The sequence below is a fragment of the Falco punctatus genome, assembly GCF_963210335.1.
Source record: "Falco punctatus genome assembly, chromosome: 7".
NCBI classification, from domain to species: Eukaryota; Metazoa; Chordata; class Aves; order Falconiformes; family Falconidae; genus Falco; species Falco punctatus.
In genome coordinates, this window is record NC_137587.1 from 51507189 (window position 1) to 51532585 (window position 25397).

Genomic DNA, 25397 nt, shown 5'->3' on the forward strand with positions numbered 1-25397 from the left:
GGAATAAGCTGGAGAATGCGTTTTGCCTTTGTCTGCAAAGAACTTGCCTTTTTCATGGAATAAGCATGTCTCTGGAATGTAAGACTTTGCAACAGAGCCTGACAGACAGAGGTTACCTTTCCCATTATCAGATACGGGCAAAAGAATCTTATTATTGAGCTAGATCCTCCTGTGCTACTTTATGTACCTCCAGTGCTTGCTCTCTGGATGTGAACAGAGCCTTGCAAGGGAGAACTTAGAATCTGTAAACATGTCAAGCTGCTTGCGTGCCTCTACAGATATCAGAAAACAGGTCAAAACAGATCAAAATGCAATTATGCATTCACTTATATTTCATATCAACTCCTTAAGGGTGCTGCTTCCACTAAGCAGCAAATTCAAGTATCCAAATGAATTGTGGTGAGATCTTGAAAAGGCAAGGGTGGGCCTGCTTCAGAGGGTGCAAGGCAGCCATGGGCTTCCTGTGTCACAAGCAGTGGATGCTACAGTGTCATTTCAAGCATGGCATTTTATGTAAGATTCATGCGTTCCTGGGTCTGCTTTTTTCCTCAGCTTTACCTTATATCATAAAAGTTTGAAGCAGAGATACAAAGATAGTCTTTCAAGTTAAACTTTGTAATTTTTAATTGGTGTTCCCTAGCTTTTGATTAATCAGGAGGGGGGAAAAACCATTCCTGTATCTTCCTTGACTTTTTTTGAGAGGAAGTAAGAGGAGAGCAGCATCTCTGACTTTTATACTGTGCTCCTTTTCAAAGCCTTGCACTTAGAGAAACAATGAAGGCTGCAGGGATCAAAAGGGTGGGAAAAGGGTGCAGCAGAGATGGTGCTGGATCTGTGATATGAACTCTATTGTGAAAATAAGACAACTGTTGAAACTCCAAGGTTGAACCAGAAATAGTAGACAGAGAATAAAGCTGAGATGGAGAAAATATTTCAGGAGAATTAAATGTGTTAAAGATAACTGGAGAAGGAAGAGGACCATGAGAAATGGCTAGTCACAAAAGAAATTATAAGAAATAAAGGCTAAACCAGAGAGACCAAAAAGGAAGAAAACATGTACAGAGTGCAGTTAGTTTTATCAAAAATAACTGAAGTAATTAAACTGTATTGAAATACAGAAGCAGCAAGGTTCTTAAGCATAAAGATTGTCTAGAAAATAATTTTAAAATCCACAAATTCATTGCAATTTTGCTGTCAGTTTTCTTACTGCACTATTCTGGTTCCTGTTTGTTTATATAGTTGTATTTGTTTATAGGAATGTGCTTATAAAACTACCATCTTAATTGAAGCAGACTGAGAAAAAAGCATTGGTAATGTTGTAGAGACAAGTGGTAAAAATAATTGTTAAAAATGTAAAAAACGGTAATTTTTTTAAAGTTTGGAGACTACATGACACATAAGGCAGGAGTTACACTCACTGCATGAAAAATGCATGGATCTTTTGTATGAGGTAGGAATCTCATGGAACAAATAGTGTGTTATTACATAATCAAAGGCTGCAATATTTTCTCAAGAGAGAGTAAGGGTAAACTGATGGCTTTTTATTCTGATGTTTCTTTGATTTTTTGCAAACTGATGTTCTTGTAGTTTGGCTTACTTGCTTGTTTGCTCAGTTTGCGTATTTCTGGTGTTACCACCTTATTTTTGTTATGAAAATCTGGGATGGCATTTCAGTCCAACTTAACATGAATATTTGACCTCAAGGAAAGCATTTGCTGAAACTGCATTTGTTAAAATGAAATTTGGAGACTCCTTTTAAAATTAATTCTGGAGGAGCTGCTCTAAATAGGTGTTTCTTTGTAGCATTAGCAAACCAAATACTAAACTACTAAGGACTCTGAAAAGATTGCTGACTATAAATTGTCACTGAAATTTATTATTTTTTCTGAAAACCAGTTCATCTGCCTCAGTTTGCTCAAAGTAGGTTAGGTAACACCAAGCAGTATGATTTCAATTATATGGGTATGTGTACAGTCATGTTACTGTGGCGTAATAAGCAAGTGAATCTAAGAAGCCACCCTTATCTAAGTTTATGTTGATATAAAACCTGTGTCAAGATCATCTCAAAATATTTAAGATATATCTAAGATTTTTGATGTTTTAAGAAAATCTGAGGAGAGTTTTAAAACAAAAAGGATGATAACAAGTATTAATGACAATTTTTTTATAGTTCAAGATTTTCTGGTGTTGCTTTCTGTAGGCCTGAATTTAGAAGTCTTTATTCATTGGTATAATGACTGAGAAGAACTTCTTGGAAGTCTAATCAGTAAAAAGTTCCTTTAGGGATTTTCTTGTCTATATTGTATGAAAATCACATGGAATTTAATTTTGCAACAGGGAATAGAGGATGAGGCTATGATAACATGGAGGGTAGGACAAATAAAATTCTTGCTATGGGTGCTCCTTAAAAACCAGAACTGAGTCTATCAGGGCTTGATCTAAAGCCAACTCTTATGTGAAGAGTCTGATAAGTTTTACCATCTATGAGAGTAATGATTTGAAATGTTTTTGCACAAGGAAAGAGAAACATTAATGCCTCAGGGTAAAAATGCAAGAAGTTTTGTCTTTTTCTAAAGCTCTTTGAAGAAAGTCTTAGACAAGGTGTTGTGATGTTTGCACTAGAGCTTTGGAAAATATGGTAAACCTTAGGTCTTGCAATGTATCTTTTAACTAGATGCACTCAAATAATTCAGTTTGGGGTTGCAGTTTTACCTTTTTTTAGAGTTAAAAGCCTTTGTGTCCATGTTTTCCCACTAAAGGACAGGATGAGCTGTCCAAATTAAGCAATGTGTAGAATTTTATCTGTTTGGCTTATTTATCTCTGTTTTTTGAAAAAAAAAATTAGCATCCAGTTAAGGATATATTAGAGGAGAACTTTCATGACCTCTGTTGTTATATATTGCATTAATTTCCTTAAAAGACTTATGACGTTTGAGCCTGGTGCAAGAAAATGCCTTTTTTTTGCCTTTAAAGACTTGTTCAGTGCCTTTGCATCCATTAATTAATAATAGCTGAGAGTGCTTCCTTCCCTGAAGGCTTGGACCCAGCCTCTTTTTCTACAACTGGACTGATGCTTGGAATATATCAATTGAGGATATCACGTATACAGTTTCTGCTTTCCTTATACTCTTAATTGTAGGAAGAGAATTGTGTATGAATATAGCAAGATGTCTGGGAAGTGTTTTGCATTCAGTCAGGATTTAAACAAAAAGACAAGTAAGAAAACATTACGTTGGGAGCAGGTAGTCTGTATCTGTCCTAGGCAGAGCATGCTGTGAATGAGTGCTGGAAAATACTAGTTAAAGTCAAACTACCAATCTAAAGAGAGATTTTTACATACGAAAATGTGTTAAACCAGCTCACGAGCTTTGGAGAGTCAATAGGCTCATATCCATAATATGTCTAGCAAATGTTTTTACAGTGGAATATACTAAGGAAATTGAAATTGTCTCATGAATAACTTGAAGACAAATCATAAATTCTCAGTTTTAATATTGCTGTATGTAGCTATGAAAATTGGGTGTCTTTAGACTCATGTATTCAGTATGCCCTGCAAGTTGCTTGGCAAAATGCAGGTTCATTCTAGTCAATCTTTTAAACCCAGTTGTGGAATACAAGCTCAGATGAGAACATGCCAATACAGTATCATATAAAAATTAAAAATGGTGCATGTAAAATGATCAACTCTTCAATGCAAATGGCTTCCCATAGTCATAGTCTTTGTGTAGAATTTCCAGAAACAAAAACAAGGGGCGGGGTGATATAGAAACTTTGTGGCACACTGGCTGAAAAGAAGTGACATCTTTTGAAATGAGATTTTTCTTGTCATCTCTGGTTAAATGAATGTTTTCTAGAGACTGCAACTCACTGCTTAGTAATGGGGTTTTTTGACCATTGAATAGATGATAGTGATCTTGAACTAAACAAGCTTTTACAAATCTTAATGAACAGAACTATGAACAAAGTCACATTTTATATTTTTGGAATAATCAGTCAGACATATTTTTACCATCTGGTGGTGTTCGTTAATTTGTAGGTTGGTAACACAGCTATTCCTGGAATAGCATCGCACAAAAATGCAAACAGGGCCATAATGGAAAGGTAAAACTCTCAGGGAAAGCTTAATAAAGGTGAGTTCTTGGTGAAAATACCTAGTCAAGAAGCAGAACTTCATCATGGAATAAAATAAAGCCTGAGGAATATGTGTGAAGGGCAGGGGAGAGTGAAATCTGTCAGGTATGTGTGTGCAGCAAAATAATATGTTGCAACCATGTGTCATGACTGACAGCTTTGTAATTCATCCTGGTTGTGCGTTAAGAGGAGCCAAGTTAGCTGCCTAGCTCACCAAAACAGATCAACCCTTTTTCACAGGTCTTAAGTCAGTGGAAGTTTCAAGTTAGTACGGAAGAGTTGAGGCAAGGCCTTTGTATTTCACCATCTTTCCACCTAAAGCTTTAGGTTGAAACAATTGTGAAACACTGTCAAGGCTAATATACTTCATATGAGTCTGGGTGGAAAGAATGAATTGCCTTTCTGCCCTGGGAGAAATACCCACGAGTCAGCAGTTCCTTTCAGAACTGTAGCTTTGCCTAGGTAGCTGTCTTCACAGACGTGGTAAACTGCACATTCATGCATGATTTTCAGGTGTATCAATATGCCTAGTTTCTAAGAAGTTAAGCCTTTTAATTCTGTGTTAGTTCAGAGAAAGGGAAAAGATATGAGCCTCTCTGCTATTCTGTTTCTCTTGTTCCTTCCCCAGTTTTGATTTTAAGTTTTCTCCAAAGCTTACAGTACTTGTAAAAACGTGTAGCAGCTGAGCTTTTTTCATGAAGCACCTGCTGAGGCCAGAGCTCAATCAGATGAGAAACATCAATGGCTAAACCAGATGCACCAAACTCTTATTAAATTTCTTTTCCTCCAGGCTTGAGAACTCTGCTTAGATTTGCTCAAAAACAGCTATGACACAGCCTACATTCTTATTTTGACAAGAAACTTAAAACAAGTTTTAATTAAAAGACCGTTTGATTATTTAGAGTGCCTGTGATATTAATATTCTTTGTTTGTCTTTTCAGATACTTTTCTAACAGCAGCTTCCTCAACTGAAAGAGGTTTAAAGCAGCAAAGAGCATAAATTGTATCTTGTTTTATACTATAAACTTTGAGGTGTGAAAATTCTCCCAAATGTATGTTTTAAAAATCTCTTCTGTATGTGAAAAAGTAGTATTGGTACATATTTTGAGTCAGATAGAAATGCTGAATATTATACTTTTTCAGCTCAATGTTTTCCATTATCAGTGGTATATATTAAGATTTTTATTTTATGAATCGTATACCACTTTTTGTGCATTCTCAAAACAGTTATTACAGGGAGAGTTTTCCAGTGCGACTGTGCAAGACTATGATAAAACATAAACCAGGAAAAAATCAAAAGACTTTCTAAGATATTGCTGTGTCTAATTTTTATCTTAACTTAGTGGTACACTATCTTTATAGCACTGACTGCTGAAAAGTTGCAGGGTACTTCTAGTGAACCAGGCATTCAGATATTATAATTTTGGCAGGTAGCAGCTGGTGTCAGCAGTAGCAGCAAAACCTTTCTGCAGTGAGGACTTTTTTGGTTTTTTTAGGAGTGTGCAGTACAGCCTGTTTCTCCTCTGCATATCTGTGGCAAATCTGGTGTCAAGTGGCGTAAGTGTCACTCAAAACAACCAATCACAAGTAAACATTTACTGGATTAAGCTTGTATATAACTTATGAGGAAGTAGACTAGAAATTTTGAGCATTTTTAACAGCCTCATGATAGTGTCCTGTCCTGTCCCGTTCCTCTCCCCGCCTTGCCTCCCAATAGTTGAGTAATGAGTTGAAGCTGGCCCATTTCATATAAAAGCAGAGCTGAGTGATTAAACCAATTAAACCAATTCAAGGGCACATCCACTAGATTTAAGTAAAATTTCCTCCACTTACCATGGGCCTCTTGAGATGGACTGAACTATGGTCAAATCAGCACTGGTTAGTTGAATAACACAGGGAGGATAATTTGCACCTAAACCAGGGATGTTTCTCCGCTCTATAGAGCTTGCCTCTGAAGGTTCCTAGCCGGGGTGCACGGTGGGACTATCACCATGTTCCTCTCAGCACCTCTGCTTCCCCTCTGTACACCGCACTGCTTTTGTGAAATGCTGTGAGAAACTTTCTCCTGGCTCCCAGCTCCCACTGGATTTTAACTTCAGCAGAAGCTGGGAATACAGAAGGATGTGGAGGCCGTTGCCCATTATAGATAAGTAAGTTGTTAATTTGCTTCTGAAAAGACACTGGCTTCCTACTCACAGTTTCCTCTTAATAAGAGTTCAGCAACGGATAGGTGCTCCTGGCAATCAAAGGTGTGATGGTGCCAATCGGCAAACTTGTCTCTGTGGAAGCAGCGGCTGCCCCTGAGCCATTGTAGGCATGGGAACTGCAGCCTTCTGCTGCTACAGGATGGACTTCCTTGGTATTGGGGGGCTGGAAAGGAAAAGCTGGACTGTGACATCCAAGACAAAGAGTAACCTGTTACTGCAGCTCTCTGTGCACATTCTGGGTGCCTTCCCCCAGAAAGGCAGGCATCGGTGGCAGTGCTATTTACACCTTAGCTCATGCCACTTTAAGCACGTTTACTACCTAATCAAGTGTGTATGTTCACTGCTTTTATAATGGGAAACTGCACATATGTATCTTACAGAGCAGTATGTAACTATTAGATTATAGACTCACACCATTCTTTTTCCCTTCTGTCTTCTGGATAGTGGAGAGAGCTGCAATAACAGAAGTTCTTTCAATCTTATTTACCTTATGCTCCCTTGTGTAAAAGATGTGGACCTTAGGTGGAGGACGAGGAGGAAATAGAGGTATCCTAAAACTTTTGTGAGAGCTTTAACTGCTGAGCTGTTAGATGAAGAAAGAGTTCTTCCTTACAGCTATTTATAAATGACAGGTGTACCCTCTGTTTTATGGTAGAAAAAGCCTCAGTATTGGAAGTTCAGAGAGTGGAGGCAGCTATCTCCCTGCAGTGAGGATTGCTCACCTGGTGTCTGTAGCCTTAAGACATTTCTGTTACTCTGCATGAACCTCATCTCTGTTTAACCCTCCTTCTGCATTGTAGAGAAACCCCGGGCACCTAACTGGGCACTGGGGATTGTTTTAAGCCTCATTTGACTGTGAGTTAGGCATTGTGAAGCTCAGTGTCACTGTGTGGAAGAAGCCTTTTTGTGAATTCTGTTCCAAAGACTCATGAGTGCTTTTGAAAATACTTAATATTTTCTAAGCCTGATTTTCAAAGGTGGTAGAGGAACCCCTACTGAAAAGGGACTTGAACTTCATGATCTGCAGACAATCAGCACTACCTAAAAATAATTCTCGGATTTTTCTCCAATGTAACCATTCTCAGTGTTACTGTGTGACATTCTATCTTGATATGACCTCTGCATAGTCTTTATTCTCATCTTCCCATTTCATACATTGTACCAATGCCTTTAAGAAAAATCCAGATAAGCCAGTAGAAAAACCTCTAGTCTGAATAAATGAGACATAATTGAAATTTGTCAGAAAACTCAATGCTCAGAACATTCCCTTCAGAAACAAGAATTTCAAGACATCTGTTGTTTTTTCTAGACTTGCATAAACCTGGGTGGTATTTATAAAGATGTGTAGCTCTCCTTGATTCAAAACCTGACTGAGAGTAAGAAACCTCATTTGTATCTTTATCCAAACTTCACCATACTACTCTTTAAGGTATGGCTTTCTAGAATCATAAAGTAGCCCATGTTTAGTTGATATAAGGTCATTCACTGGAGTACATTTTCCTAAGTCATCTTTGTATAGCTGAGATGGATGCAAACAAGATGTTTACAGCTACTTTTATCTATGAAAAGCGATAAAAGTAAAAACTGGAAGAAGTAGCAAAATGAGTAGTTTATTATGATTACCAGAATCCAGAAAGTAGCATTTAGATTTTTATTTATCTATCTTCGAGTAAATTGCTTTCTCCCTTTATGAAGACTAAAACCCACTATTTCTCCCCCTAGAGATCTTCCTAAGGTTCCAGTACAGAATGCAGTTCCATCTGCCTCTTCTGGCTTCTTTAATGGTCCACCGAAACTTCAAACAGATGATTTTTTCCTTTCTGGGAATGCTCAACAGACTAATATATGGCTGTTATTCTAGTTTGCATTTATTTATTTTATCACATCATATAAAAGACCTCCACTAGAGAAGAGGAGAGGCATCTGAATCCCTTATATGGAAAAATAACTGCAGAAAGCTGTATTTTTAGCTTGTGCAGCATAATTAAACCCATTAATGAGTTAAAGCATAAATATAGACTCAAATAACATAGAAGGCTTTATACTAAGTATTGAAGTATTCATCAATCTATATGCCTATAGCCTTATACTTTCTTAGAACCTCTTAAAGTCCGAATGTGATTCAAAATTACCCTTGAAAGTCTGCAGCTGGAACATCCTTCTAAGTGTATAAAAGGTGTTTCTGAAATGTAGGAGGTGGTTTAGCACACCAGTGGGCTAGTGTCCCAGCTCAGCAATTTTGCTTTGTCCCTCTGAGCACTTCAGAAGCAGAAAGCTTGACAAATAGCAACTTGGACACAACCCAACATCTTAGTACAAGTCCCCAGTGCAACTCTAGTGCAACTTCAGCTGGGCAAGCTGCAATTCACAATTTCTAGCTCCTCAACAATTTCAGCTTGATAAATCCATATATAGGAGAAAAGTAATTCAAGCTGGGCTGTTATTCAGATATGAAAGCATCTCCTCTGCTTAATGCAAAAGACACTGGTCTGCGGGCCTGACACCAGTCAGCCTCCAATAAGGTCCTGCTGTTCACAATTTACTAGATTTGCTTCTTTGACTTGCTCTGTAAGTGTAGGTATCCAGATTGAAACTGTGTCTTCACGTGTGAAAAGCCTGGTGGCTGAGGAGTCTCTTCAAGATGAACCCACCTCTGAATTTCCTACTCTTTTTGTCCATTTTCACATGATCGCAAGTGTACCAGGTTTGGGGAACATCCAGGATGTAATGCAAATCTTAATTTTTATTTCTGTGTTTGAAAACAACTGTAAAATTGCAGTGACTGGAAAGATTGCTGGGATGACTTAACGTGCTCACTGCTGGGTTTGCGTTATGTTGTGTCTGACTACTGTTTTTCAGGCATGAATTTTGCTGTTTGTTAATGAGTATCAGGATCCTTCCTATTTAATGGATACCTCTCAGCACTTTGACTGACCAGGCAGAACACTGTCTACAGCTGGAATTTGCAAAGTATGGTCATAGAACAGCATACTTTGGAATTGCCTCTCTCAGGAGCAAGTGGCCTGCAATTAATTGGCCAAACTAATTTTGGCTTTACACAGTATACTACCTATCATCAGAGCTGTAGTGGATAGAAGGTCTCTCCCAGCTACCCAGGGACTTGTGTGAGGGCCCGTGTTCCATGGATTGGGGAAAGCCTGCACGTTTAAGGCTTGCATGTTCCTGATTCCAGAAGAATTCCCCCCTGCCACCCTCCATCTTACTTAATCTGCAAGGCAGGGAGAAGATGGGGAAAAAATCTGTTCCAAAGGTATGCTGATGCTGGGAATGCAATAACCCTCTATTTCTGAGAATGTAGGGGGAAAAAACAACAGTCTGACGTGATTTGGAGTGGTGTGGTTCCTAGCTTGTTCCTGATTAGGTCTTTTCTAAGTAAAAACTGGCAAAGTCCTGCTTTGCAGCACAAGACTGTGGAATTGCCTCTTTCATAAGCAAGCCTGAAGGTGATAGGGGAGCAATAATTTTCTTCCTAATGAAGAGACAGAGGTGTGCACAAGTTAGTCCATCCAAAAATTGCTCTTTCTGGAGTTAAAACAGGAAAGGAGATAATGCAGAATTTCCAGATTTTTCTTTTACTCTTTTTGTTTAGAAGTCTAGAAGTGCATCTCCCAGTCCATAATTAGAAGAGCTGTGAGAAACACTCTGGTAAATGATCAAATGTAAATGCACGTTTGAATGATGCCAGTAGTATTGTGGACCCATTTAGTAATCTACAAGGTTTCTTGGAGGGAACTGCAGAAATTTACTAATTAGCTTCATCTTTTCAATGTGTGGAGAACATATTGCTATTAATGAGTTTCATAGCACTTTCTGAACTGCACTGCAATCTGATCTTTTCTTCTTTTTGGAGAGCCAATTGCTTTAACTATTTTCTTGAGCATTTAGAGATTTTGTTTTTCAGAATGTGCGTCAATAGCTGCTACTCTAGTTAGACATAGGCAGTACAAACACAAAACTCCTAGTCTTGCTTGGCTGAGCTGGCATGGCAATACATGAACTGCTTGTGTTGGGAACCTGCTGGGATAAAGACAGTAGCAGTGACCAAGCACTGAATTATCATAGATTCTCCAGAGGCAGTGGCACTAAAATTGAAAGCATTAAGCACAATCTTGCTTAAATATAAAATAGCTGCGCACTAACCTATCCTACTTCCAGGGAATAATAATGCTGCTCCAATTCAGAATGAAATTAAAATCAAACAAAACAATTTCTCTGTAACAAAAAGCAAGTCTGTGGCAGGGATGAGTCAGGACTGGTCTTGAAATGATGGGAGGGTTTCGGGCTTCTTTCCCTTTCCCTGTTATCAGGAAGGGTTCATAGGCAACACACCTAAGGGGTTAGGCAGACAACTTGTTGCTAAGTCATGAACAGCTGACACCTATCCTGCATCTTGGAAGGCTTGCACACTCTTTGTGTCTGTTAGACCAACAATAGCACACTTTAAACTATTTTCCTAAAAAGACTTTTTCCCATAGTTTTTACAAGTTTGGGGTAAAACAACTTGCATTTTGTTCTGTCTGATGGGTAAAGCACGCTATTCTGTCAGCTACAGTTTTAGTTCCCTCCAACAGCCAGGAAACCTTGGGTCAGATTCATCAAAAGGGATAACAGATAGTTTTCAGGTATTGCATACTAATGAATAGCTGGCTCTTATTCATTATTTATCTACCCCACAAATTTAATGAATAGCTTGAAAGCTAATTATTGAATTTCTGTATTTGTGGAGAACAATGCTCCAGAAAGTGCAGGTCACTGAATACCACAGACAAGTTTATGTGTGTATTCACTTAAACATAAAAATAAATTTACTTCAACCATGCACATCCTCATTCATTTTTCTGTTTGCCTTTAATGGCTTTCTGCCACCATTTAAGCACTTTAGAAGGTGAGCACAGCGTGAATTCAAGACAGTCACAAACCAAGGAGCATCTGGATAAAAGCTTAAATACATACATTTATAGTATCACACATCACCTTGACACATCTGGGAAAGAATCAGGATTCTGAAAAAGCTGACTGCTATCATGGTTAAATGGCTCCTGATATGACTGGCTTCTCTCAATACACTGCTACAGCTGCTGGACTTTGTCAGTTCTGAGGTGGTTCCTGAAATTCTCCTAGCTGTAGGACAGGTCCTACTTTTTGAAACCCTGAGCATGGATATTTGAATAGCTGGAGCTGTTCCCATTGGGATTTTGTGGCTCAGGTGACTAGGCAGCTCTTTCAAACTAGGATGTTGTTTTTTAACAGCAGAAACAGAGCAAAGCAAAAGGGAGAGAGGAGTGGGAAAGAAGATGCAGTGGAAGGGCTGTGTCGAACAGGTCTGTCATCCCTGAGGCTTGCCACTTCCCTTGTCTAACTTTTTCAGAAGCTCAAGCAAGTTGCTGCGTCTGTGTCAGTCTGCCTGACAAGAACGGAGGGATTTTATTTAACTATTTGCGGTCCTTTTGATCTCTTGTTTCCCTGTACTGGCAAAACAAGTACTGTAACTTGGCTTAAGCTTCTTCACAGCTAATACTGAAAACATTAAATACATTTCCAGCAAGTGGCTTGTTTTGAACAACTGCGCTTTTTCCCTGATAGTCCAGAAATTAAACCACCAAGTACATACAGTGAGCAGTCTGATTACACAGTGTATCTATACCTATGTGTATGGATATATAGCATATTACACAATGAACACAACAATCATACAGGATTGTTTTTGTCATGGCTTCTTCTAGCTCTCCTCTTGGTAATTCCGTAGATGCTGTTGGGGGAACAGAAGTGGTATCATGTGGCCAGTCAAAAAAGGCAGCTCTGTTTTCCAGCAGTGAAATAGTTCTAATGCAAAATATTATTTTTTGGGAAAAAGATAATGTGAAATATAGTGCACCTTTCTGACTGTCTTGGTAGCACTGAGTTTCTTGAGTTTGAATCAAAATTTTCAAAATAGTGGGTATTTAAAAAGAAGGGGGAAAAAAAAAAAAGCAGACCTTGTATTTTATTTTAGGCTTTTGGTTTTCTCCGAAGGAAGCTTCAATCATTTAAAAACATTGTGGTTTAATAGCTGATCTTCAAACTCAGAATGTTAAAGACCATATTCCTGGCATTTATGAGGTCTTAGTTTAGCAAAGCATTTAAGCATGTGATTAGTTTAACTCTTTGTTAGTTGTATGCTTTCCCAAGTATTGCTTCTCAAAAAAACTTCTAGTAGTGTAAGCATAAGTCCATTGAAACTGAGTTTATTGCTTCACAGATGTTTTGTTTGCCCATGAAGTCTGAGGTATAAATTATATTAATTGTGCATGGCCAAAAGAGGCACACAGATGTCATTGCAGATACAGAAGATATTAGGCCAATGCATGGTTGTCCTATGTCTCTGTACGCAGTCCGGAGTGTACACAATTTTGCTTAGAAAAGGGTTGTAGAAGCATAAGCAAGCATAGTCATTTAAAAAAATATTCCATCTTTAAGCATTAAACATAATTGTGGGCTTTTAAAAAATATTTCTGGAAACTTTTTATGATCTATGTCAGAACTATCCTCCCTGCAACCCCACTGCCCCCCCACCTGCCCCACAATCCCGTTTCTGTTGGGGGAAATCACTTGGAGAGTGACTCTTAAAAAAAATAAAGAATACTAATTCTCATCCACAGACCAAAGTTCTTCAAAAAAACCTACTGTGGTAATCAGTACATTCATCTGGGGGAAAAACAGAGCTGAGCTATTTATTTATCTTTAATTATAAGTGGTTAAACAAAGAGAACAGACTTACAGTTTCTACTGAACTTAAAAAGACTATGATTTGTGCCAGCTAAAAATTAATTAGTAAGGAATTTTTAATTCCAGCATCCTAGGCCAAGAATCTATTCCTTGATAAAGATGTCCCCATGGAATAGAGTTATGAGATCAGATTAGAAGCAACATAAACTTTATATCCCATGAAGCTTGTACTTTGAGCACCAATGCAAAGAGCATGCCTAAAAAAAAATATTTTTTTGGTGTTGGAACATAAGCTCACAGTTGACCAGACAGGGGCCCAGCATGCCAAATGAACACAAGGTCCCTGAGTGTAACTGGAAGATTCTGAGGTGGAAAAGTATTAAGGGCTTTTTACTCTGAAGTAAGAAATTACTCTTCTGGATTTGCTTGTGAATCCAAAATGACAGAATAACTAATACCATCCATTTTGGAAGATCATTATATGCTGCTTCTTCCCACTTGTCTACCTGAAGCAGAAAGGCATGAAGCACTTGTGATAAAAGCCAATTGTTTCTTATTCTTTAAGCATTTTTCTCCTAATTTTGTTAGATTTGGGCATTTTTGATGTATGGATAGAAAGTAGGGAAGACTTAAAATTTCACAGCTGAAAACAATGGTGAACAGTAAATAAAAAAAAATTTAGATATTTTTTGTGAGAAATATACATCTTTTGGCTCTTAAAATCTGAACTCATAGATTTCAAACATTTTCCCTTCAGACAATTTTTGCAATGCTAGGGAAAAAAGATAAGAGAATTTAAAACTAGTACCTGTTATGAGTTCAGCTTTATGTTCAGACAATCAAAAATTCTTAAGTAGAGCTGCTATGTTGTTTTTGCATGTTCGTATCGATTTATAAAAAGTCACAAACATTAGTAAGGAACTTTAAAGTGAGCCACTTTTTGTTCCTTTGAAAATTGTTCACTGATCTTGCTGTTCCTTACGGTAATTGGACATTACCATAAAGGTCTTATAAAACTGTTAGTCTCAGTGGAGGGGAGGCACGGCAGTAATTTTCATTGGCATATGTACCAGAAAAATATCAGTGTATTATAAAGATTATAGATAATTTGAAAAAGAGTAAAATTGTATTAGTGTAAAGCTAGTGCTGTAAATATTAAATTATTTGCTTGATCTATTTAAATTAGAGTCAAATGACTGCCATCATGTTAAGGTGAGACAAAGCATACTGTTGCCAGTGACATTTCTGTTGATTACTTTGAGTGACTAGTGGCAGGCCTGCAGAGGTGAAACATGGTGGAAGTTGCAGAAAGAAACTGGGAAAAGTCCTGTGGGCTCTTCATTAATGTGTCCATAGGGTAATGCATTCATGAAGGATGTGGGGAAAAAATATATTTTTCCCATGTTTTATATAAGTAAATAGATTTCCATGTTAGTTATTCACCCACAAGGATTTTACCTTCATAGATTTTTATTACTCTAAAAAAATCTTCAGGAGTTTTGCCTGAGTCGCTGCTTTATGTTATGTTCAAATGGTGGTTAAATTTCTACAATACCAACAAGGATTGCCAAGGTGATTTATAAAAGAATCCCATGCATTATGGAAGACAGTAAAGATAGCAAATTTTATGTTATGTTTCTTTCTGTAAGTGACAAGCTCAAATGGAAGAGTACTCCAAGAATCTATGGAGTATGGCAGGTTTTATTTTTGCTTTAAACTTCAGAATAACCATGTGGGTTATCATGAATTCTCCTAGTCACAGGGTTAAAACATCAACTAAAACAAACTCTGTATAGCAAAGGGTTTCCTATTTTGACTATGAAACCTTTAAGGCAATTATTTTTCTAAATGAGAGAATATAGCATGTCTAAATTAAGTTGTGAGGATATTTTACATAGCCTCTTTTTGCTTTTAAATAATAGCTTTCTTTTAAAGAAAAGCGAAGAATCTTTCAAGAAGAAAAAGCGGAGAAATGCCTTACGTATCTCAGGTGATACTGTATTCATAGGCTTGGAAAGATTCAGAAATAGAGGGCTAGCTAGGATCTTGCACTGCTGACCTTACTTAAGGTGAAAGTTGCTATTTTTCTGTGCTCCTTTGATTGAGAAGGAAAAAACCCTGATGTTTTGATATATAATTTACATAATTCAAGATGTAAATCAAAACCTTTGGCAAAAGAGTTAAAGGTAGTAGCTGTTTGGCTAACAACCCTGTCCAATTTATTTAAATTCAAGATGGTTGCAAACAAGCAAAGTATCCAAAAAATGCACCCTTGAAATAATTTTTATTTGGACTGAATGCCTATCTCATCTTTTTTCTATTGATTTTATGGAGAGGGAGTGAGTGTGCCAATTTGTGTTTCTTCCCTCCCACCTTATCTTTGATTTTTAATTGAAAAAAAAAAAAATTCTTTTTTCTGTAATAGGCTCTTTTTTTTTTTTTTTTTTTTTTTGGTAGATTGGTTAGATTGGTGGCTTAAGAGACATAAGTTGCCTTTTTTTTTTTCTTTTTTTTTTTTTTTTTTCCTTTGGAAATATGGCTATGGGCATGGCCATAAGCAGCTGTTGGTTGTTGAGATTCATCCTGTGAGGGGAGTGCATCTATAGCCATGGAACAAGAAGGATGTTCAGCCAAAATGACATGTGAAAACAGCTTGCCAGTGGTCTAAGTCCTTGTCTTGGAAAAGCTTCTCATGGCTTAACATAAACATAGGCCTCACAATGCTCGTACTGGAGTCACAAACCTGGCTATGAAAGCCATTTTTAACGTTACAGTAAGACGTCATTTTTTTCATGTTGATATGTAAATGACTTTGAGGATAGTTGAGTCTCCTAGTAAGACATACCAAGAGTCTGTCTTGATGCTGTGTACTTCTGTATTTGAAATTGTGTAAGAATTGCCATGTTGATTGTACAAAGGCTGCTAAAGAGCTATCAGTAGCTTTACCATATCCAAAATGGAGTGGCATTTTTTTGCTAAAAAAAACTGTAGTTGGGTCAATTTAGTGAACCCAATTTAGTGATTGATTTATTCTGTTGAAGAAGAAATTGGAAAATATGCAAGACCTTGATGTTCCTTTTTAAACAAGTTTGGGCGTTGGGTTTTTTGTTTTTTTGGGGGAGTTGGTTAGTTTGGGGGTTTTGTTTCATTTTTTTTAAAGGAAAATATCATTTTACTTTGAAGCATATCTAAATTTCAGGTTTAAACAAATTAAAAAATAAGGGTGCTAAATACATCTTTTAACTTCAGGTCTAAGTAAACATTTTGTTTGATTAAAAGGTACTTTTCTCACTTTATTTTTCATTTTGGGAAAAAAGCTGAAAAATTGCAAAGTTTATTTTGGGTTTTGGTGCTTTATAGAACATGAAGACAGCTGTAACAACAACTAGATTCATTTTTTTTTTTTACGCTATTAGAACTTTCAGTTGTGAAAGTTCAATAGTTCTGCCCTCTTCCCTCTCATCTCCAAACACAAGGAAAAATGGACATTTCCTTCTTACTGTACCTTTGTTCCATTCATGCATTGGAATATATTAACTATGAAATTCCTCTTCCAAAGGAATCTTTCTTCAGCGTAATACTTGAAGCTTCATATTCATCCTTCTAGTCTGTATAAAATACATAAAATTTTGGACTTGCTATTATAAAGGACAGAGGCCGTTGTGTTCTATTGTGGAATGTTAAGTTCTCAGAGAGTTAAAGCAGGCAGGAGAATATATGTTTTCTGTAACGCTGGGCATGCTGGTTGGCATTTGCATGCAGTAGATGGCTTTCCATTTTTCCTTGAAATAAAAATATTTTACTAGATACAGGGTTTAAATAAATCAAATGAGGCTTCAAATTATGTAAAACCTGACTAATTATTTTAAATTAAATTACAGCTTTTCCTTCTGCCTTTCTGGCATAATGTTTAATGTTCATCTAAGCTGTAATGTCTCTACTGTGTATCTGGGCTGCTTGAATAAACTGATGGTTAGTGTAATTTTTGGTACATGTTCAATGAAGGCAATTCTTGTATTTCTAAGTTAGCTAGAAGATCAGGTTCTGTAACCTGGAGAAAAAGGAGGGATAGCAGAAGGTGTGCAGGCATGGCTCCTCCTGAGAAAGCCTCCCACCACATGTCCAGGACATTTTCTGGGATGCCCAGGTTGTAATGGAATAGGAAAAGGCAGATAGTTTCTATCATAACTTCCTCACATTTCTGAAGGTCCTATGCTGGAAACAAGTTGTGAATTCAGTGTGGTGAAGCACGCTCCTAGTTAGCATTGTGACTGTCAAAAGGGAAGAGTGGCAGTGGTATAAGATGTGTGTGAGCACTTCACTGTGCTGAAGTGTAAGTGTGGGTATGCTGTTCACAGGCCTCAGATACGGAGGTGCAGGCTGTGTACCTCCCAGATACTTAGGGAAACTTAATCAGGAAGAATATTACTTGGCCATGTTTCAGATTGCTGCAAATAATGCAACTTTGTGTTTCAGCTTGATTATGCCCTCCTGTGCATGCATTAAACAGTTTCTAGAAAGTATCTTATTAATTACATGTTAATGCACAGTGATACAAGGTAACTTGCAGCTTTCCTATTCAGGGTGATTTGGAACTACAAACTGCTTAGTCTGATAGGCTTTTGCTTGGCTAGTGCAAACTTCCTTAATGGTTTTGAGTGAAAGTGAGCTTTCCAAGTGCATTTGAACTCTCTAATAATTAGTTTAGGATTTTGCCAGTGAGCCAAATAACTTAGAATGGTTCTTTCAGGTAAGGTATTTTGAAAGGCGTTACTGATGGAATCCACCAGGGGAACAACAAAGATGTATGAAGACATATGCACAACCATCATCTAGACAATAGTAACATTTTTTTCTTTAGGAGAAGCTATTTTTTCTCCTTGCTTTAACCTGCTTTTAACCTACTACTACTTCTGGAGAAACATATAGTTTAAACAAAACCTGTGAGTTATCAGTCTGATATAAATGTGGTGTGATATAAATGTGGTATTTGAGTGAGCAGCTATTGAGTGAAAACACAGTTTAGAAGAAGGTGCTGGAGCATGAGTTAATTGAAAAACAATCAACCCTACTTTGGACTGGGAGTGATCCAACATTTCAGAAATGGTGTCTCATTCACCAATCTTCACTAAAAAAGCTTCCATTTTCTTGAGAGGAAAAATGTACCTTTGGATCAGATTTTTCTCTTCCCTGTTTCCCTTCACTCTCCAGAGAATATGGGCAGGCTGAATTGTTCCTCTAATTCAATTAGCTTACCTTTGTGGGAGGAAGAGGTTGTCTGCAGTGTATGGAATGTGAGAAAGGTGTTCATCTTGCTAAAGGGAAAGGTTCAGTAAGGTTTTAACCATCTGCAAGAAAACAGCATTGAAGATAGCATGCTGAGAAAGACAGGTATCTCTAGGCCTTTTGCCTTAATTCAGTCACAAAAAGTATTAAATTTTTAAGAACTGGCCTGTGCTATTGGTGCTTACTCTTTATATCAGGGGATGCTGATTGTGGACATTGTGCTGTACAGATAAGCACAAAGGAGTCATTACTTCATATGTTGTGTGCTTCCCCACTTCAGTTTCTTTTGGAAATAGAAAATCCATTAAGGAATGAATCCAAATGGCAGGAGAGGAGAGTGGAAATAGAGGCTTAACAAACAATGAAAAGCAGCTCATAGTTTACGCTGTGAGTTTGCAGCAGGAAGGAGATTCCACTGAATCTGTGCTGTGCTAGCCAGTTAACAAATGCTCCCCAGTCTTTAAAACAAACAAAATTGTATCTGTGAGTATAACTTCTAGATGAACTGTTTGATGAGCTTCCCACTTTGCTTAGAGATAAAGGCTGTGGGAAAGGGTCTGCTGAAACTGCATCCAGCCACAGTGCCTCCAGTACTGTTGTATTATTTCTGTCCTGTTATTTCTTACTTTGTTTTCATCTAGGATAAGACAGAATGCTGTTAAAGTAGTATTTAGTTTAGTTACTGCCAAATATATACAGGTTCAGTTACTAATTCAGGTTCTATACATGTAGTTTACTAGTCTGCCTGGTTTTACTGAAGCTTAATGGGGTGCATAACTTTAAGGTTGATCTCAGGTATTATAGGCTGTATGTTTCAACTGGAAGCAGCTTCTTGTCCTACTGTAAAATTCAATTAACTAAAGCTTTGTAAACCATTAAAAAGATAGGCCACAGAATATGGTTACAAAGAATAGATGCATACAATTTAAATTCTCCTTTCAAGATCGGTCTATAAATCAGAATTGTGCAACCTGACTCCACTGAAGACCTAGTGGATGTCCTACTACTTGCACGGCTCTCAAATCTGCTCTTCTGAATGTCCTCAACCTATGACCTTTTTCTTTTCCTGCAAAGACATCAAAACCACAGACAAGGGAATGTCCAGTGGAAGGAAATGCGCCTTAACCCTGGCACCTTGTTGTACAGGAGGAGGAGCTGTAACTGGAAGAACTTGGGGGAATGTCACAAGGGAACACCTAAGACAGGAAATGCCACCAGCACCAAAATACCTCGCTAGTTCTTTTTTGTGCTATGTTATCCAAGCTTTGCCCTCGTCATTATTCAGCTCTGCAGCAGTACATTCTCTACAACTGCTAGACTGGAGCTAACAAAGCTTCCTAGGAACGTTTGACAGTTCCCTTTGATGTGTGCAGGGTGTGGCCAGAGGTCACTGGAGCCTGGATCCACAGGCAGGAATGTGGGCTATTGTATAAGAGAGCCTGGATGATGCTTTTAGTCACATGATTTAGTTCTAGGTAGTCCTGCAAGAAGCAGGGAGTTGGACTTAATGATCCCTATGGATCCCTTCCAACTCGAGATACTCTGTGATTCTATATACTTTCTGGGTCAGGAACGTACTTTGGCATTCTTTTTAAAGTGGGGTATTTCAACAGCTGTATTAGTTGTGTATATAGAAGACCATTACGGACTACCTCAAATTCAAAAAACGCTTACATATTAACGGACCATGAACCCTACAGCAATGTGGTGGTGTACTGTTCCCTTGTGAACTGTGATTTTCTTGTGTGTGTGTGTGTATGTGTTCTGTGTAGCTTGTGCCTGTCCCTCATAAGAGTGTGCTTTCTGTCATTGACGGTTGTGTGCATTATAGCTTTTCTGCCACTTATTCTGTCGCTGTGTTGGTGCTCTGAAAAAGTGTCCATATGATCCTCAATATCTTGTCTACTCCAGAATCACAGATTTGTTGATATTTTTTTTCCAATTAAAATTTAAAAAAATATTATTATTATTTGTATCTACATGAAATCAACAAAATCAACTGGAAATGTTTGGTGATACTCTTACCTTTTTACCTTTTTTTTCCATTACTGTTACTTTTGGTGGGATCCGTTCCAGGTAATGTCTGCAGCAAATTCTAAAGCCCTTTTTAATCTAACCAAACATATCTCCTCAAGTTTCTCAGCATACCTGTCTGCTGTGAATGCCATCTCACTTGTTTAAACAAGCTAAGTGATCAAAGTTAATGAACCATTTTGGTATGGGTTGGAAGCTGGAAATAAAGACCAAAGAACGAGGAAGACCTTTTCTGTGCCTGGGAAATGTCTCAGCAGAGCAGATTCATAGAGGGAGCTTGACAGAAGTCATGTTGGTTTTACTCCGCTACATAAAGCTCAAGTGCACTGTTACCCTGGTTTTGTTTTTTTTTTCTCATGGTGCTTTCAGGTTTTTTGACCACCCTTTCTTTCTGCAGAAGAGTGAAGCTCCTTTATATCTTCCCTTATGTAGGTGCTACAAAAACTCTTAGGTTGTTGCCTCTACAAACATGCTACAAGTCTGTCCTGCATTAGCTGGTTCTCATTGCTGGTGACTTATGAGAGAGATGTTGTTTAACAACATAAAATTAATTTTTCTCCATTGCATCAGATGTTCTAGGCACTTGGGAAATCACAGAAGAGTAAATCCCCCCCTAATTTCTTCTGGAAACCAAAGTTCTACTGTATGTTGTCCTACTGTAGCCTTCAGTGTTTCTTTCCCTTCTTTCTCTTCTAAGAAAATAAATTGTTTAGTTTTAGAAAATGGGGGGAAATATACACCAAATGACAATTGTATAGCTATGGTAGGTATGCTAAATCTCAGCAGCCTTTAACAGATAAAAGGAGAAGAGAAAAAAAAAAACACAACAACAAACACCCCACACTGATAATCTGAAGTATCTGCAATACTAAAAACAGTCCTGCAAAACACTCACGTGAATAATCCTTACTGTGGCAAGTAGTCCAATTGTTCCCAGTGCTGGTGAAAGGCAGTGGTTTGGCAGCTTTGAGGAATGAAGTCCTTTTTTATTAGCCGGGCAAGTTTCCCAACACACATTGCCTGGTCAGCCTGCTTAAACCCTGATCTGAAGAGGGAGGGATAAGCTTTCTCTCAGGATAACAGGCAGTTCAGTTTCCACAGCTCACATAATTCTCGCTTCTATTTGGAGGCTGCCAATTAGTGAAAAGTAAAGGGAGAGAGTTTGCAGGATATTGCAGCTTTAATCCACCAAACTTGCATTGGGCAAGGACCACCTTGTTGCCCTCTGCAGATTTCGGCGAGACCACGCCAAAAGATTGTGAACCTGTCTGTGCTGGCATGCGGTACCGTGCAGTAATGGGATGTTCCCCCCAGCCTCAAGATAAGGCACTGGGAGCAAACTGTGCTCCTGCCTCCCTCTCCCACTTTCCCACTTTCCCTCACCTCCCCTCCAAGCCTGCTGTCTAGGAACAGCTTCTGTCAGGCTTGAGGTGGTTTCACATGTCACCGGTGAGAAACAGGATGGCCTTTCATGTCCACACCCCAGGGCTTCCAGGGCTGCCGCCACCGAACGCGCAATCGTCGAGAAGAGGCACTGGTGTACTCAGTGGGCAAGGTCTGCAAGTCCAGCTCTGACTTCCTCAAATTTATTTGGGCTCTGAAAATAAATGCAGAATCCTTCTTAGTGCTACCCTGTCTTCTCCAGTCTCTGCCTGTTCCTCTCAGATGTAGGCAGCCAAGAAATAATCAGAACTCTCGTGGCCTTTTTCAGACACAGATAGTCGTAACTTCAGGACCTCCAAATTGACTGACCCAAGACTCTACCCTCCTGCTAAGGGGACTGTTAGCAGCGCAAGACATAATCCAGTTTGTGGACAAGCTCCTGGGCACACAGGACTCATGGTACGTTTCACAGCTGGTTGTGAGCAGCCACCGTTTGTGGTGGAGCAGTACAGTTAGTGGTGATGACAGCGGAGTGTGGATTTGTCCAAGGTTTACCTGCGAGTTTCATAAGGTGTTGGCCCCAGCAGTGTCCACAGCCATAGCAGCATCCCGGCTGGCAGAAAGTGGCATACCAACTGCTTTCCAGTGCCGTTTGGAAAAAGCTTGTGCTGCGATCAGTACAAACACTGTGATCTGGTCTACTGAGGCCACGCTTCCAGCCAGAGCAGCCAGCTTTAGCAGCTTCTGTGCAGGAGGCAGCAGGGCTGCATGTAACATGGCCTCTGTTATACAAGAGGGATGTGTTCCTCAGCACACTGGTCGTGGCAGCTGTTACTTTATTTTAAAATCGGGTAATGGCCAAGGAGCTGACCGCTACCGAGACCACGAACAGCGCCAGAGCGCTGGCAGAGCTCGGAGCAGAGCCGGAGGGGTTCCGGCACCTTGCTAGTCACCTTTTGTCCTGTGTCAAAGCATACTTCCCTGCGAGAGGTATTGTCTGCAAGGTTGCCGTCTCTGGCTGCGCGGCTGCTAGACATGCGGGTCTGGAGACGCGTGATACGGCTGGCATCTCCCGGTGCCGCCTCAGCCGGCGGCGTCGCGGGGGGAAGGCAGCGCGCTCGGCCGCGCTTCCCGGCGGCCGGGGCCCGGCGACAGGGCGCCTGCGGGCCCCCGACCTTGCTGCGCGGCCCCCAAAGCGCCGGGCCGTGGCGCGCACCCGGGCGGGAGGCCGGCCTGTCCGCAGCCCCCTCCGGCCCCGGTCTCGGCCCGGCCCCTGCGCTGCGCGGCGGGGGGCGCCCCGCACGCCGCCCGGGCCCGCCGCCGTCCGGCGCCCCGGGGCCGCGCCGGAGGGCGGCGGTGCGGGCGCGGGGTGCGCGGCGGGCGGCGGAGCGCGGGGGGTGCGGGGGCGGGGGGGTGTGCAGCTCTCGCTAGCGCTGCTTGTGGTCACAGCCAGGCAAGCTCACATCCCATCTGGATCACGCTCGCTCTCTCCCTTCTGCTTCCCTACCATAGAGTTGCGCTGGAAACAGAAGATAGAGGGAGTGTAGGAGCTCGCCATCTCCAAGCGATCTACATTGGGAAAAACATGGAGTCCGCTCCGGCAGCCCCCGATCCAGCAGCCAGTGAGCCGGGCAGCAGCGTCTCCGAGGCGGCCGCCGGCGCCAGGGACACCCCGGTGAACCTGGAGCCTGCCCGGAAAAGCGATGCGCCGGCTCCCGTCCGCAGGCAGAGCTACTCCAGCAGCAGCAGCAGAGGTAGGGAGACTTGGGGAAGGGGGAGGGGGCCGGGGGAGTGGGATCGGGGGGTGGGTGGGAATAGGAAGAGGGGGGTAAGAGAGAAGGGGGAAATGCAGCAATTTAATCCCCTGGTTTATCGTTTGTGCTTGTTGAAGCCGCGCACGCAAACAAGCCACGCTTCTACCCCCTGCAAAACCTTGCAAACTTTTATAGCTTCTTTTAATTGCTGCAGGAGGAGGGACGAATGCATTGAAAATATCGAGCGGTGCTGGGCGCTTGCCTATCTCTCTCGTTTATTGCCTGTGGCATCCGGATGGGTACTGTGCCCCCGAAATTACATAATTTTATAAATATATAAAGCAACAGCGGGAGTATTTGGATTCGAGGGAACAAACTTTTAAAGCTGCAGTGTCCTTCCTCCCCCCCCCCCCCTTTTTTTTTCTCCCCCTCGTCTGTCTCCTTTTGACAGTTTCTCAACTGGTGTGCTGTGGCTTGTTGTGAATGGGGGATCCGTGATTAAACAGGAGATTTGCGGTCTGCGGGTGTCTTACTCACTCTCTTGCGCGCTGTTTTCACTTAATTCATTTAAGTGTGTCTTAAAAATGATTTCCTCGCGGAGCGGATGATCTCGTAGCTGCCGTTGTTTCTTAAAGGTGCGCAACTTTGCAGAGGGGGCTCTCTGCCCCCGTGGATTCTCCCTCGCTCCCCCTCGGCCCCCGAGCGAAACGCCGCAAACCAGCCACCGAGCCCCCTTCCCCGCCGCTGGCCGCCGCGCCCGCTGCCGCCGCAGGTCGCGTCCCTCCGCCGGGCGGGACAGCGCGGAAGGTGCTCGGCGCGGCCGAAGTTTGACGGCAGCTCGGCAGTGCCCGGGCCGGGCGGGCGGCGAGCCCCGGCGAGCCCCAGCGGCGTGAGGGCTGAGCGCCGGCGGAGCGCGGCGCAGCGCAGCGGGCAGGGCGCTCTCGCCGCTGCTCCCGCCGCAGGAGCGGTGAGGGGCGCCGGCTTCAAACACCGCCGGAGTTTGCCGAGACGTGCGAGAGGGAGGAGGCTGCCGCTTTAATTACATGTAAATAATTTATGAAGCGTTGCTCCGACTAGAGGGGGAGCGCGCTAGAGAGGCTTCGCTCGGTAAAATCACTCGGTGATGGGTAAAAATTAATTAAATAACGCTATGTAATAATATACACGGCTGTTGGAAGAAATGACGGGCGGAGAAAAGTCCGTGCGCGGCGGGAGCCAGCCCCCCGCGGCGGCCGGGCCCGGGGCGGCGATGCCCGGCCGCGGCGGCGGGGAGAGCGGCGCTCCTCGGACGGAGGGGTTTTTGGTTGTAGGTTGGAATATGGCTGATCATGTGTTGGCTTGTGTTTTACAGTATTTTTCCCCTTTTGGCCACACCCCCCCTTCCCAGGCAGCTTCCCACTCAGGGAATCCGCGTACAGTAAAAGCCATCGAGCTGACACACGCCGCAACGTTTAATTAGAGGCGATTTGCAAGCGGGCGGCGGCGGGCCGGGCCGGGCCGAGGCAGGCGGGCAGCGGTGCGCTGCGCTGCGCGGGGTATATTTAGCGCTTGCGAGAGTGGATTTGGAATGCAAGCGCCTTATGTAACGAGGTTAATCAGAAACACTGGAGAAAATTTCCTTAATTTGTCGGGGAGTTTTCTGGCCGTTGGCGGAGCGGCCGTAGTTGGCGGGTGTTACACAACGCCCCCCGCCCCCCCTCCCGGCCGAGGGCTCCGCCGGCTCGGGCAGATGGTGCCGCCGGGCAGCGGGGCCGGCAGCAGGGAGCAGGCACCGGCTCCGGGGGGGGGGGGGCGGGGGATGGACTTTGGGGTCCCATCGGTTATGTAACGCTGGGATGCCGTTTCTGTATGGATGCGAAAGGAGCTGGGGGGGCGG

The 25397-nt window shown here is 41.3% G+C and overlaps 1 protein-coding gene across 3 annotated transcripts in view; it reads left to right on the forward strand.

The window, feature by feature from the left end:
- RORA (RAR related orphan receptor A) overlaps positions 1-25397 on the forward strand; it is a 477306-nt gene that overhangs the window by 75502 nt on the left and 376407 nt on the right. For 2 of the 3 annotated variants that reach the window (XM_080395595.1, XM_080395592.1), the window contains exon 1: positions 1-23521. In XM_080395595.1, coding sequence (XP_080251721.1) covers positions 23353-23521 — 169 coding nt within the window. In that variant the 5' untranslated portion in view covers positions 1-23352. The remainder of the gene's footprint in view (positions 23522-25397) is intronic. The other variant, XM_080395591.1, reaches the window with a different exon arrangement.